Genomic DNA, 15533 nt, shown 5'->3' on the forward strand with positions numbered 1-15533 from the left:
TGTTGAACAAGTCAGGCCACTGAGGGAGTGCCTCCTCCCCCTGGGGTGACAGGCAATTGCTGTCCCTTGGCCTCACTCTCCCTACATTGCTGCCTAACACCTGCAAGTCACATTACAGAACAATATAGTGCCGCAGAGGTTTTTATTGAACTGCTAGACACAACAGCAAATAATGTGGGAAATGAGACACCCCCCCATGCCAATATGGGACAGAAGTTTCTGCATTCACTCGACAGTGAAAGCAGAAGTGGCATGGGGAAGATGCATTCTGTTGCCTGTGGCTTCTCTTCATTGTCTTGGTCTTCTTTTAGAGGGTGAGGCCTCAGGCTGGCTTTCGGGGACAGACTTGCCACGGTGCTTGGGCCCACTTCCCAGAAGGCGCTTGAATACACCGCTCTTCTTCACAGACATCTTCAAGTGAGATGGAGAGATGAGCAGCTTGTTGTGCTTCTTGGAAATCTTAGCAGCCATGTCCATGGTCTTGCATGTCACCCACTGCAGCACAGCAGCCAGGTAGACAGGGGCACTGGCTCCAAAGCGTCTCGCAAACATGCCTCTGCGAAGCTGCCTGTCTATGCGGCTCACAGGGAAGAGCAGCCCAGCCCGGGAGGAGCGGGACAAGCGACTCCTTTTGGCCTTCACTTCCTGGGCCATGGAGGGCTCCTCAGAGCACATTGCTTCAAGCTCCCTCTCCTGCTCAAGCATACTGCAGACCTCATCTGTTCTAAGCATGCTGCTTGCTTCCATAGGAATCTCCATGCTTCACAGGCTGATCTTTCTGTGCCCCTTCCTGCCTTTTCTGCCTGCTCTTGATGTATTTGCTGGCCCTTGCTGGTGTTTTCTGTCTGCTCTGCCCCTACCAGCTCGATCCAGAGGTGTCTGTGGTTGGGCAGCCCCACATGCTCAGGCAAGGACCTCTCCGCCCCAGCTGAGCTTCTCTGAAGAATGGCTACAGCTCAGGCCTTCTCCGCAGACTGAGATCTTTTGGTCAGCAGCCCAGTGGGAACCAGGTTAATCCTTGTATGATGGGACCAATAGGAAAGGACTTCCTCTGTGACCTCACCTACCTGCTTGTGACATCAGTCCAGCACTTGCAATGAGCTCAGGGCTGGCCTCTGCATCCAACGCCTCCCATTTTCTCATTGCAGAGGCTTTTCCAGCATATGACTCCACAGAGTTGAAGCTATGAAGCACAGGTCTCTCACCTCCAGCACCTACTCACACTGATTACTGTATACAGCTGCATTAGTGTAACCCAGCCACACCAAGAAGGAAAGTCGTATCAGCCTGATAATTTCTATCACAGAAAGCCAATTGTACAGTTAATGCAGTTGGGCTGCATCAAAAGAGGTGCAAAATAATAGAATCGTTATGATTGGAAAAGGTCACTACAATCATCTAGACCAACCAGATAGAATCACCAAGGTTGTAAAAGGCCTCTAAGATTATCCAGTCCAACCATCCACTTATCACAAGTATTTCCCACTAAACTATGTCTCTCAGCACAACGTATAAATATTTCTTGAATTCCTCCTGGGACAGTGACTCCACCACCTCCCTGTGCAGCCCATCATCACCATACCCACTAAACCAAATTCCTCAATGTCACGTCTATGCTTTTCTTCAACACTTCCATGGATAGTGACTCTACCACTTCTCTGGGTGGCTTGTTCTTATACCTCACCTGGAGCTCACAGTTTGAGGGAGGTGGGTCTCTCTCTTTGCCCTACACTCATGAGATGCCCACTTTCAGTAATGGGTTTAGCTCTGAGGCCTACAACATAAGAAGGTCATCAACCTGGTGGAAAAAGTCCAGAGGAAGCCAAGAAGACAGAGCACCTCTCTTATAAAGAGGGACAGAGAGCTGGACTTGTTCAGCTTGGAGAACAGAACATTCCAAAACACCTCCTTGCTGCCCTTCAGTACCTAAAGGGAGCCTACAGAGAAGATAAGGCAGGATGCTTCATCAGGGAGTATAGTGATTGAAAAAGAGTTTTAAGCTAAAAGAAGGTAGATTTAGATTAGATATCAGGAAGAAATTCTCAGTACGATACTTGTAGAGGTTGCTAGAGAGTCTGTGGATGCCCCATCCCTGGGAGCGTTAAAGGCAAAATTGGATTGGGTCCTATGCAACCTGGTCTAGCAGAAGTTGTCCCTTCCATAGTAGTGGGGTTAAAACTTGTTGAACTTGAGAACTGTTCCAATCCAAACCATTCTATGCTGGACTGCAGAATTTACATGAGCGCTCTGACTCCATACTTTGAGCCAAAATCCACCACACGGCATTCATAAGTCCCAAGAATTCTGAGCTATTGTCACAGTGTTATCCGTGACAGTAACCCAAGGGAAACCGAGAAGGAGAGAGGAGAGAAAAAGAAACTGCGTCAGTGCGCCCGAGCAGGGCCGCGCTCCGGGAGGAGGTGGGGGGGGGTGGTGGAAACAGTAACTTTACTAAATATAATAAAATTGAACATTTGAGAGATAAAATTTCCAAACCAAAAGCTGTGCGCTTACGTTAAGGAGGAAACTGCAGGGGAAGCACACGTGCTGAACCTCCACAGCAGCCCAGAGGAAGGCGCCCAGGCAGAGCACCGCCCGGGATGCAGTGCGGAGCTCTGCCCCTCTGCTGCTCCCACAGCATTAACTCCTTCACTGTTGCATGATGCTCTGATGTGCAATACCGGCATCAAAACCACAAAACCACAACATTCCACCCCTTATTCCACATCATCACATCATTCTTAACGCACATCTATACATAACCAAAACAGTAATAACGTAAGTTACATAGAAACATATATATATACATACATATGCATGTAATTACAGACTGCATTCCCCCAATATCGAATTCCCTTGTTGGACACACTGGACGTCCCCATTTTTATCCATTACCCACCAGGTGCACCCAGGTCCCTGCGCAAAAACTGTTCCACGGAGGGGTCTGCCCTTTCCAGAGGCTGGAAGGACCCACACTGTTTTTCCCAACATGCTCCTTACATGTACCACAGGGACTTTATCTCCCTCTATGGTCTGTAGGGAGCTGGACTGTGTAGGACCCTCTCGGTTGACTGATCACCTAGTGTTGACCAACCAGGTGGCTTCTGCTAGATGCTTCTCCCAGTGCTTGAATGTCCCGCTACCCATTGCTCTCAACGTGGTTTTTAACAACCCATTGTTGCACTCAATCTTACCAGCAGCTGGTGCATGGTAGAGGATATGGTAGATCCATTCAATGCCGTGTTCTTTGGCCCAGATATCCACAAGAGAATTTTTGAAATGAGTTCCATTATCGGACTCAATTCTCTCTGGAGTGCCATGTCGCCAAAGGACTTGTTTCTCTAGCCCTAAAATGGTGTTTCGGGCAGTAGCATGGGGTACTGCGTATGTCTCAAGCCACCCAGTGGTCGCCTCCACCATGGTGAGCACATAACGCTTACCATCGCGAGTTCGTGGCAAGGTGATATAATCAACCTGCCACTCCTCCCCATATTTATACTTTTCCCATCGCCCTTCCTGCCAGAGAGGTTTCATCCTCTTGGCCTATTTAATTATGGCACATGTGTCACAGTCATGGATAAGCTGTGCAACGGCATCCATAGTTAAGTCCACCCCTCGGTCTGTAGCCCACTTATAGGTTGCATCCCTTCCTTGATGGCCCGAGGTCTCATGGGCCCACCGAGCTAAAAATAGCTCTCCTTTGTTCTGCCAGTCCAAGTCTATCTGAGACACCTCAATTTTGGCAGCTCGATTTACCTGATGGTTATTTTTCTGCTCTTCAGTAGCTCGATTCTTGGGCACATGAGCATCTACATGGCGCACCTTTTTGCTCGGGCAGCAATGTCTTTCCACAGTTCAGCAGCCCAAATAGGTTTACCCTTCCGTTGCCAGTTGTCCTGTTCCCACTGCTGCAACCACCCCCATAAAGCATTTGCCACCATCCAAGAGTCAGTATAAAGATATAGCATGGGCCACCTCTCCCGTTCAGCCACATCTAAGGCCAGCTGGACAGCCTTTACCTCCGCAAATTGGCTTGACTCTCCTTCTCCTTTGGTGGCCTCTGCAACTCGTCGTGTGGGGCTCCACATAGCAGCCTTCCATCTGCGATGCTTCCCAACAATACGACACGATCCATCAGTGAAGAGGGCATACGTCTTTTCATTCTCTAGTAGTGCGTTATATGGTGGGGCCTCTTTAGCACGTGGTATCTCCTCTGATGGGGATGTTCCAAATTTCTTGCCTTCAGGCCAGTCCATGATCACCTCCAGGATTCCTGGACGGTTGAGTTTCCCCATCCGAGCTCGCTGTGTAATCAGTGCAATCCACTTACTCCAGATGGCATCGGTAGCATGATGGGTGGGGGGAACCTTTCCTCTGAACATCCAATTCAGCACTGGCAGTCCAGGTGCCAGGAGGAGCTGTGTCTCAGTACCAATTACTTCAGAGGCAGCCCAAACCCCCTCGTATGCTGCCAAAATCTCCTTCTCAGTTGGAGTGTAGCACTCCTCTGAACCCCTGTACGCTCTGCTCCAAAATCCAAGGGGTCGGCCTCAGGTCTCCCCAGAGGCTCTTTGCCACAGACTCCAAGTGGGACCTTTCTCTCCAGCAGCAGCGTAGAGGATGTTTTTCACGTCCTGTCCCAACCGTACTGGCCCCAGGGCCACAGCACGGGCTATCTCCTGCTTAGTTTGCTCAAAGGCCTGCTGCTGTTCAGGACCCCACGCAAAATTATTCTTTTTTCGAGTCACTTGATAGAGGGGGCTTACTATGAGGCTGTAGTTTGGGATGTGCATCCTCCAAAAACCTACTACACCCAGAAAAGACTGCGTCTCTTTCTTGCTAGTGGGTGGTGACATACTGGTGATTTTGTCAATCACATCTCCTGGAATGTGACGACGTCCATCTTGCCATTTTACTCCCAGGAACTGAATTTCTTGGGCAGGTCCCTTCACTTTGTTCCGTTTAACAGTAAAACCAGCACCCAGAAGAATTTGGATTATTCGCTCTCCTTTTTTAAAAACTTCCTCTGCTATATCACCCCACACAACAATATCATCAATGTACTGGAGGTGCTCAGGTGCCCCACCCTGTTCCAGCGTGGTTTGAATCAGCCCATGGCAAATGGTTGGGCTGTGTTTCCACCCCTGGGGCAAACGGTTCCAGGTGTACTGAACACCCCTCCAGGTGAAAGCAAACTGTGGTCTGCACTCTGTGGCCAAAGGAATAGAAAAGAATGCATTGGCAATGTCAATGGTGGCATACCACTTGGCTGCCTTTGACTCCAGTTCATATTGCAGCTCCAACATATCTGGCACAGCTGCACTCAGTGGGGGTGTGACTTCATTCAGGCCACGGTAATCAACCGTCAGCCTCCATTCTCCACTGGCTTTACACACGGGCCATATGGGGCTGTTAAAAGGTGAGTGAGTTTTGCTGATCACTCCCTGGCTCTCTAGCTGACGGATCAAGTTATGAATGGGGAGCAAGGAATCCCTGTTGGTGCGGTACTGCCGTCTGTGGACTGTTTTTGTAGCAATTGGTACCTGCTGCTCTTTCACTTTCAGTACCCCCACAACAGACGGATCTTCTGACAGGCCAGGTAAAATAGACAGCTGCTGAATGTTGTCTGCATCTACAGCAGCTATTCCAAAAGCCCATCGGTATCCCTTGGGATCCTTGAAATGTCCCCTTCTGAGATAGTCAATACCGAGTATGCATGGAGCCCCCTGTCCAGTCACTATGGGATGCTTCTGCCAGGTTTTACCGGTGAGGCTTATTTCTGCCTCCAACACAGACAGTTCCTGAGAACCCCCAGTCACTCCAGAAATATGAATCAACTCTGTCCCTTTATAACTCGAGGGCATTAGAGTGCACTGTGCACCAGTGTCCACCAGTGCCTTATATCTTTGTGGCTCTAATGTGCCAGGCCATCTAATCCACACAGTCCAATACACTCTATTATCCCTTTCCCTCCCCTGGCTGAGGGCAGGGCCCCTCTATTGGTTACCTGCAGTGACGGGAGCAATTTCGTTGGTGGCTGATCTCTGCTGTAGTTCTCTCACCCGTGCTCGCAGTGCAGGAGTGGGTTTTTTATGCCACTTCCTCATGTCCTCTCCATTTTCTCGTAAGAAGCTCCACATGGCCACACGTTACATGATGTTACTGCTGTCATTTGCTCGTGCAGAGAGGCGGTTGCCTTTGGTGGCCGAGACTTTCATCAGTTTGATCAATTGCTTCATCAGATTCTTTGGGTCATGCTCGTCTTCATCAGGTGTTTCCAATACTGACACAGGTTCATCCCTATTCATCAGTAATGACTGTTAGTCCAGTATAGTTTTCTTTATCTCACCTACTTCTTCTGCTACTTCAGCTGCAATGGAAGCACTTGATGGTGGAAACTGTTGTTCAAAGTTTTGGAGTGTAATAGTCAATTCATAAGCTGGGAGTCTTCTGTCTTGAGCCTCGAATCTATGGAACATTGCTACCAGTGTAATTGCGTACCTCTCTGGTGCTGTTTTTGAGAGCTTACGATACACATCAGGTGTACACCTTACTCTATCAGGATCACGGTCCTGGTGTGGATTGTTAGGGACGAAATTGGGATCATACAGCATCTCTACTACGGCTGTTTCTCTCAAAAATTGGATGCCTTTCTCCACGGTGTTCCATCTTTCCACCTTAGGCTCCAGATCATCTTTGTAAGGATATCTATCCTTTACAGCCACTAGTACTCGTTCCCAGAGGGTAGTGACTCCATTCAGACATCTGCCAATTCCTCTGTCGATAGCTGGGTCTCGAGCAATGCTTCCCAGTTGGCGGGCTTCGCTGCCATCTAGGGACACGCTGCTGGCACCGTTGTCCCAACACCGCAGCAACCAGGTGACAATAGATTCACCCGAGCGCCGTACAAACTCCTTTCTTGAACCTTGGATTTCAGTCATCTTTAGGGGCTGACGAATAGTGTTAACAGTGACTCCATCATCATCGCTGTCTTCTCCATGTCTCTCACTTTTCTTAGTGGCCTTTCTAGGTGGTGGTGGTGGTGGTGCTGATGAGGGCCCCTCGCCTGGATCTTCCTTTTTTTCTCTGCTTCTTCTTCTTTCCGTTCTAGGCGCGAGGACGGCCGTGTCCATTTCTGGCCTTCCACAGGGGCAACCGACACTGATGCCAGTGCTTCCTGTGATTGGTCAGGTCTAACTTCGAGGTTTTCATTTTTGCTTTGGAGCTTGGTTTGGAAACCATTTCTCTCCAGAATATCAATTATAGCTCGATAAGCACAAGCCAGACCCCAAACAATACATTCCTTCTCAGATCGTCCTGAGTCACATGACTCCTTACCCAAACATTCACTTAATTTCTCAGGATCCCACAGGTGCTCAAGATCAAAACTGCATAACACCGGGGGTCCCCACGCTTCTAATTTCTTTCCTAATTTTTTCCACCTTCCCTGCCATTCAACACTCTCTTGTTTTGAGGAAGGCTTCCTCCACATGATATAAATTGCCAAGAGAGCATTCAGAAAAATAGATAACAGTTATCCTGAATATAGGTAAAGACCTGAAAAGAGTAACTGGAAACCATTCCAAATGCCGCATAATCTGTCATGTTAGCCAGATTGTTTAGGCAGGAGGTATGTAACCCCCTCAGCACACTAGAGTAGCTGTACGCGTACATTACTCTGGTGCTGAACATGAGGAGCTTAAAAAGACGCCAGCATGCTATAAGGTACATGAAAAACCTTAGTCCACTTAGAACCAGATTTACAATGGAGTACAAATACTGCACTGCCCGCATTCTCCACCAATAATTGTCACGGTGTTATCCGTGACAGTGACCAAAGAGAAACCGAGAAGCGAGAGAGTAGAGAAAAAGAAACTGCGTCAGTGGCCGCGCGGCCGCCCGAGCAGAGCAGCGCTCCGGGAGGGGGAGGGGGAAACAGCGGGAAGAGATGGGTCTACAAGAAAACAACGGCACGATTGAGAAGGAACGGTAACTTTACTAAATCTAATAAAATTGAACAATTGAGAGAGAGCTGTGAGCTTACGTTAAGGAGGAAACTGCAGGGGAAGCATACGTGCTGAACCACCACGGCAGCCCAGAGGAACGCGCCCAGGCAGAGCGCCGCCTGGCATGCAGTGCGGAGCTCCGCCCCTCTGCTGCTCCCGCAGCATTAATTCCTTCACTGCTGCATGATGGTCTGATGTGGAATACCGGCGTCAAAACCACAAAACCACAACAGCTATGTAATCAACTCCCCTCAAATTGTCAAGATGGCATCAGATACAGAATCCCATTATGACAGAGGTAGCACTTTTGAATTCAGAATTAGCTTCCAAAAGTCAAATTCCCTCATATTTTCTATGTTTTAAGTGTCAGCATAGAGAACGCAGGCTGAAGTTCCCCGTGACAGATTTTTGCAGTTTGTTGATAAATATTTTTAGAGCCCAACAGCTTGTCCCCAAGTTGTGGTGTATGGTGCTACGTCCTGTTAGGATATTGGTTTGTAAAGATTAATGAGACATTTGCTTCCAAGCTGGCAGTAATTCAAACAAACAATATTTTTTGACATAGAATACCATTTTACTTTCCATTTAGTCCTAAGCAGGTAATAAGTTGAGATTTTAATATTCTAGTCAGGCAGATCTCCTCACCAGGCTTTATCCTTTCCCAGAAGTTCGAATTTATGTTCATAAGGACATTCCGATTCCTTTTATTGTACAGGTCACTAGCATTGGTGTGTAGAAAATTAGCACATTTCTCTCCTCTGGTCCCTAGGTGCCTAGATTAATTTTGTTCTTGACATCTTGATTTTATGCTACCTTAGTTCTTGTTTATTCTTCTATTAATTGAATACCTTCCTAATTATCTTTCCTGTCTGCCCCCATTGAGCAATGTGCTCAGGTGGAGTCACAGCGGGCAGCGCAGGGGCAGGGGGCGGCCGCTGCTCAGCCCCCTCAGCCCCTCCCCGTACGAGATCCTCCCCCTGGCAAAAGTCACGCAAGGAAGGATACAGCGACAGGCCCGCATTCCCGAGAAGCGGGCCGCATGAGACTTCCGCATGCCGTCGTCCCGGCGTATGTGATAAGGAGCAAACTTCTTTGTTCTTATCTGGTGGTTCCCAGGGAGGGGCACAGGGCTCCGGCGCCATCTTGGAGTCTGCAGGAACAGAACAACCTCCCCTGCCCGACCCCCCTGTACATCCCACTGTACACCCCCCTGTACTCTCATCTGAGTCTCCGAATCCTAACAAAACGCGCGCAGCCAGAGCGATCTGTCTCTCATCTCGAGCCGCTTTAAGGGCTCTTCCCCCAAAATCAACCCCCATGTTTTAAGATCAGCTGCCTTCTGCGTAGTCATGGTATGCCGAGACAAAGTTGTTGTTACAAGATCCCATTTGTCGGGTTCATAGATCTCCATTAAGGAGGTCAGTAACCCTTCTTTCTGAAGCAGCGTTAAAACAGCTGCAATCTCCTTCTTTGAAGGCGCATATTTATCACGGAACTTTTTACAAAGTTGAAGCAATACCTTAATCACGGATTCCATCGCGGCACCTGGGACATTCCGCTCCCCCGCCGCCTTCCCCGGTCCCTCGCACCCACGAGAACTGGAGGCTCACTGTCGGATCCTAAGCCCCAGAGGGTGGCCAGCCCCCACCAGGCTCCTCCACTGCTTCACCACGGAGGGCTCCTGCGTCCGTGTCGCAGCCTGTCAGCAAGCAGCCAGCACCGACACGCGTGCCTGAACCTCACACGGGGCACCATTTGTCGGCGCTCCGACAAGTCTGGGAACTATACGGTGCTGGTGCTGCCTGACGTAAAGAAACTGCACCAACATGGTGTGGCAAAAGTTCCGCTTTTATTGTCCCGTACATCTGCTTCTATCTTCTTCCATGGCTACGCCTCTTAGGTCTGTCCCTAACTTTTCTACCAACCCCGTATCGACACATGTTCTTCTTCTACCTCCTACTATTGGCTATGCTTAGTCAAGCCTAACCACGAGTTACTGTGTAAGCTTGGTCATTAGTTACTGTGGTTACTGTGCTCATGCCCTAATGCTTTTTCAGCTACTACAGGGAGTTTGGTGGCCTCTGTCTGGTTTTCATGGGTGATCATCATGATTTCAGGCTTTTGTGTCTGGCTGTGTGCCCCGGAAATTTAGGCAAAGCTGGGAAAGCCAGTTGTACTTGGTTGTGCTAGACCTGGGCTTTGGGAGTTTCAGGAGTGTTGGGTGATGTGCGGGAGAGAATGGGCATTTGTATTGCTGTGGTAGGAGTGATCACTGCAGCGGTTGTGGGACTGTTTGCTGACGTCTTCCTCCCTCCCTCCCTCTCTCCCTCCCCCCTTCCTTCTCTCTCTCTCTGTAGTCATGCTTAGGCTCCTGTACAGGAGCCATTTGGACAGGGAAGGTAAAGCAGCAAGAAGGCCCCAGACGGCGGCAGTCAGGGTTCCTGAGCAAACCTGCTGCAGGGTCTTCCTCACTGTGACATGGCTGGGTGTCACTGTTGAACAAGTCAGGCCACTGGGGGAGTGCCTCCTCCCCCTGGGGTGACAGGCAATTGCTGTCCCTTGGCCTCACTCTCCCTACATTGCTGCCTAACACCTGCAAGTCACATTACAGAACAATATAGTGCCGCAGAGGTTTTTATTGAACTGCTAGACACAACAGCAAATAATGTGGGAAATGAGACACCCCCCCATGCCAATATGGGACAGAAGTTTCTGCATTCACTCAACAGTGAAAGCAGAAGTGGCATGGGGAAGATGCATTCTGTTGCCTGTGGCTTCTCTTCATTGTCTTGGTTTTCTTTTAAGAGGGTGAGGCCACAGGCTGGCTTTGGGGGACAGACTTGCCACGGTGCTTGGGCCCACTTCCCAGAAGGCGCTTGAATACACCGCTCTTCTTCACAGACACCTTCAAGTGAGATGGAGAGATGAGCAGCTGGTTGCGCTTCTTGGAAATCTTAGCAGCCATGTCCATGGTCTTGCATGTCACCCACTGCAGCACAGCAGCCAGGTAGACAGGGGCACTGGCTCCAAAGCGTCTCGCAAACATGCCTCTGCGAAGCTGCCTGTCTATGCGGCTCACAGGGAAGAGCAGCCCAGCCCGGGAGGAGCGGGACAAGCGACTCCTTTTGGCCTTCACTTCCTCGGCCATGGAGGGCTCCTCAGAGCACACTGCTTCAGGCTCCCTCTCCTGCTCAAGCACAGTGCAGACCTCATCTGTTCCAAGCATGCTGCTTGCTTCCATAGGACTCTCCATGCTTCACAGGCTGATCTTCCTGTGCCCCTTCCTGCCTTTTCTGCCTGCTCTTGATGTATTTGCTGGCCCTTGCTGGTGTTTTCTGTCTGCTCTGCCCCTACCAGCTCGGTCCAGAGGTGTCTGTGGTTGGGCAGCCCCACGTGCTCAGGCAAGGACCTCTCCACCCCAGCTGAGCTTCTCTGAAGAATGGCTACAGCTCAGGCCTTCTCCGCAGACTGAGATCTTTTGGTCACCAGCCCAGTGGGAACCAAGGCAACCCTTGTATGATGGGACCAATAGGAAAGGACTTCCTCTGTGACCTCACCTACCTGCTTGTGACATCAGTCCAGCACTTGCAATGAGCTCAGGGCTGGCCGCTGCATCCAACACCTCCCATTTTCTCATTGCAGAGGCTTTTCCAGCATATGACTCCACAAGGCCAAGTTACAGTGCTGCCAGTTAAGGAGAATCCCAACCTCTCCTCTTTCCCTGTTTTTTTTTTTGTTTGTTTTTGTTTTTTTTCTAATTATCCATTGTCCACTCTCACACAAATCAAGGGATTTAGGGAAGTATTCATGGCAGCCTTATGAAATACAAAGTCTGTTCTTGTCAAAAAAAGGTGTTAGCTGGATTTGCTTTTTGTCCTTTCCGGTTGCCTATAGCAGAAGACCATGAATTGAGGCCTACGATATGCATAATCTTCTCTTGACCAACAGAAACTTCATAATTTAATAAATGTTTAGATGGCAGTATCTTAAACTTACATTGGATTTTATTTCCTAGGTTTCCTTAGCATGCTGAAAAATAGGAATCTACTTCTACAAGTAATAGTCAACATTCTTAAGGTCATGCAGTCCAAAGAGCTCAGGTGAAAGACTAAATATAGTAGGAGTTTTCTTATGTGACAACAGAACTTGAAAAGATGTTCTTGAATTGCCATAAAATTCTTCTGTCTATTAAGGTTTCCACTACTTTATAGCTGTTGGGAAGATAAAAGTCTGAAACTTAGCTTTTGTCCCAGCTCTCATAGAACTGAGTTTGTCAAAAAGCAGCTTCAGAATAAATAAAAAGCACCACAGGGAGACAGCAGAAAGGCAGTGCTGCTTCTCTGAAAAAAGATGAAAGCTGGGACGTGTCCACCTTCTCTGGGAAAACGATATCCCATCCAGTCTGGGGCATAACAGTTGAGACCTCCTCTTCTAGTAATCATTCTGGAAAACAAAAAAACACACAAAAAGGCATAACTCTGTTGATGCCCTGAGTGATGATTCGGGGGAAAAACTTTGCCACATGTGAACATCCACTACCACTGGGTGGCCTAGCAAGCAGAAGGTGGCAGCAGGTACCACTGATGGCATCCTTGGACAGCCCATTTTCTTTTGAGATTTCCAGTGGTTGGTTTGCACTGCAGACAGTTGTAAGCAGGATACATGGAAGAAGAAAATGCTTATTTTAAAAATTCAATTCCTTCTCCCTCACAGAAACATTTCAGGGCTGGGAACACTAACACTCTGACCCCCAAGATAGTAACTTCTACTTGTCGATTACAATTTTTTTTTAATTATTATTATTTTTAAGCATCACAATCTTCTTGCAGCAAAAGAGCAGTTGTTCAAGTTTTCATTTGTTCAGTTCTCCCACAAACTGGATGATATAGGCAATGCCCATCAGAACCCCTTCATTCAGGATAGGCAAAATATCTGTGTCCCGCAGATCTTTCTCTGTAAGCACTTCTGCCTATCTGCTCCAAGAACAATGCTGAAAATAAAACCATGAAGTCTGTTTTCACTCTAATCCATCTACGTTTTTTGAGGTATCTAAAGGCACATTGTGGCCCCCCTTTGCTGAATCCTTAGCTAAAGCTACCAAGGCTAAGCAGTGAGTAGCTCTTCTTTCACAGGTGAAACTCATAGTAAGTGCAGTGCTTACCAGGTCCTTCATTTCACGTGAAAGTGCCATCTATAAAACATCCAACCAGATTTACTAAATATCCTTCTGTTAGTGAGTGAGGCTCCATCAACTCACTCAGAACAGTTCTTTGCTGCTCACTTGACTCCTTACCTCATGCTCCAGGCCAGAAAGCATTTTCCACTGGATGATCTGATATTGTGCAATTTCCAAAAAAGCCCTGCAGGGAAACAGAGATATCTGATGTCCCCTGCCTGCACTCCAATGTAAATTTACATTTTACAAACCATAGCAACTCATAATCCCTCAGTGTCCTTTGTAATGCCAGGTTGTCTCCCCAGTTTGTGTTAATGTGCACTAGTGAGGAACAGGCAATAGGTATTTGAAAAGCAGATAAGCTCTGAGCACAGCCTTCCAGCTCCATTAGAATATGCTACTAAAAAAAAAAACCTGAATCACTTTGCTGGGCTGCAGTACTGTGTTTTAAGGCAGCTCTTCTTGTTTTTTGTTTGTTTGTTTGTTTGTTTGTTTCTGGCACCAGCAGTGACCCTGGTGGGACAATGAGATTTCTTGTGCATCAGTAACAAAGGCAGGGTGTTTTGCAGGGAGAAAGTTCCAGGTCACTTAAGGTAGCAAGTGTGGCTCATACCGTGTGAAGAGAGCAGGGTAACCCTCAGGTCAGTCATGATGATGCAGCAGAGGGATGGTGACTTTATCACCTCCCTGGGCAGCCTGTTCCAGTGCATTACCACTCTTTCTGAGAAAAAATGTTTCCTAATATCCAACCTGAACCTCTCCTGGCACTTAAGTAGTGGCCTTAAGTAGGCCATCACCTCTTGTCCTTTGACTAGTTACCTGGGAAAAGATGTGAGAGAAATCTCTGTATGAGCAAGACTCTTGGGACCCTTAGAGCCTTTGTTGCCAGGACTATGCCCACTTCTTACATTGGCTCCAAAGGAAAGAATGTGTACGCTGACCACAAGTTCTTCCCTATTAAACCAACCTTATGGTTACCAGCAGTGCTTTAAAGAAGTTTGCACCAAGATGCTCAGAGCAGAACACGCATTGAGGCAGAAGTCCAGGCATCAGTACCATTCTAAACTAATAAAGGGAAGGTGTACAGGAAGACTATGCTATCTGAGCAGGTGTTCTGGTTTAAGGGAGAGGATTAGGGTTACAGTGTCTGCAGTTCATTATCTCCAACTCATTTTTTGGTCTGGTTATTTGAGAGTTACTAAATGCTAAATTACTGGGAGTTGCTAAATGCATCAAATATTCATCCATATAGCTTTTTGCAGTAGTGGAGACAATGCTGCACCTCAAGTAATTGATTTTAAACAGCAGAGCCCTGGTCTTGCAATATGGGACCCAGTATAAAGCCTGGTCCAGGAGGTAGAATTGAAAAGATAGATGTGGATAAAAAAAGGACCTTTCTAGAATTGAACATTGTTGTCTAACTAGAGCTCCTGCAAAGGGAGTTATAGCACTGGAGGCAGAACTCCGGCCTGGGCTTGAAGACCAAGATAAGCACATTGATGGGATTTTATGATCCCCACCTTTCATGATTCAAGTTTTCCAACCCACTGCCCACAACCACCTGGAAATCTAACCATATAACTCTTGGCCAATACATCTGGTAAGCACAGAAACTAATTTTCTCATGACAGAATGAAGATGATAGAGTATGCCAAATAGACAACTGTCATGGTTTTATGATTTTTGTTATCAGAATTCCACATCATAACATCATATAATGCGAATTAAATAGTTAGTACCCCAGTTCCATGGACTGCCAATTTTCCAGCTACCTGGTTCTCAGAAGAGAAGAACTTCACCTTCCAGAGGACTTTTCACTGTTTCATTTCCATTTACTGTTCCGAGGGAAAGATAAAAATTCACAAATCTCAAGACACACCTTTTCCCTTGCTGCTCATCTCTCTGCAGTGTGTGTCCTCCTTTGCCATCTCACCTTCAACATTAGAGTAAGGCCTTTGGTTTTCAGACACTCTCACTCAAGTTTCTTTTGGGGAGAAAATGACAATGATAATTAAAATAGTATCACAATACCTATATACATATAAACCAAATGGAGCTTTCAGGAGTTGCTTTAATTCTGGAATTCAGATTTTTTTTGTTTCTTTTTGCCATATTCAAATATCCTGTTTAAAGCAAAGTAGTACTTTCCTTTATAGATATCCATTAGATAATTAAGGTTATTATCTGAGTAAACTCAATGTGTAGGGCAGCCTTACATGTTTCAGTATCACACAGGTAAGAAAAAAATAAACTAGTCACAAAGGACTTCAAAATCTACCTGTGAAGCCACAGAAATCCTAATTTATGGTGTTCTGGGATAACAGTGCCCTGTCTAAACTGACTGAGGAAAT

General features: G+C 47.4%; 2 protein-coding genes across 2 annotated transcripts; both read right to left on the reverse strand.

The window, feature by feature from the left end:
* Window positions 1–288: 288 nt before the first annotated feature.
* On the reverse strand, window positions 289–759 carry LOC136048511 (histone H2A-beta, sperm-like). Its single transcript, XM_065736157.1, has one exon. It carries the CDS (start codon window positions 757–759, stop codon window positions 289–291), a length of 471 nt encoding a protein of 156 aa, XP_065592229.1.
* Window positions 760–10806: 10047 nt separating this feature from the next.
* LOC136048512 (histone H2A-beta, sperm-like) lies at window positions 10807–11259 on the reverse strand. Its single transcript, XM_065736158.1, has one exon. It carries the CDS (start codon window positions 11257–11259, stop codon window positions 10807–10809), a length of 453 nt encoding a protein of 150 aa, XP_065592230.1.
* Between the last annotated feature and the right edge of the window lie 4274 nt (window positions 11260–15533).

Source organism: Cyrtonyx montezumae, unplaced genomic scaffold (genome assembly GCF_038088225.1).
Source record: "Cyrtonyx montezumae isolate F1298 unplaced genomic scaffold, pur_monq_1.0 scaffold_2, whole genome shotgun sequence".
Lineage (NCBI taxonomy): Eukaryota > Metazoa > Chordata > Aves > Galliformes > Odontophoridae > Cyrtonyx > Cyrtonyx montezumae.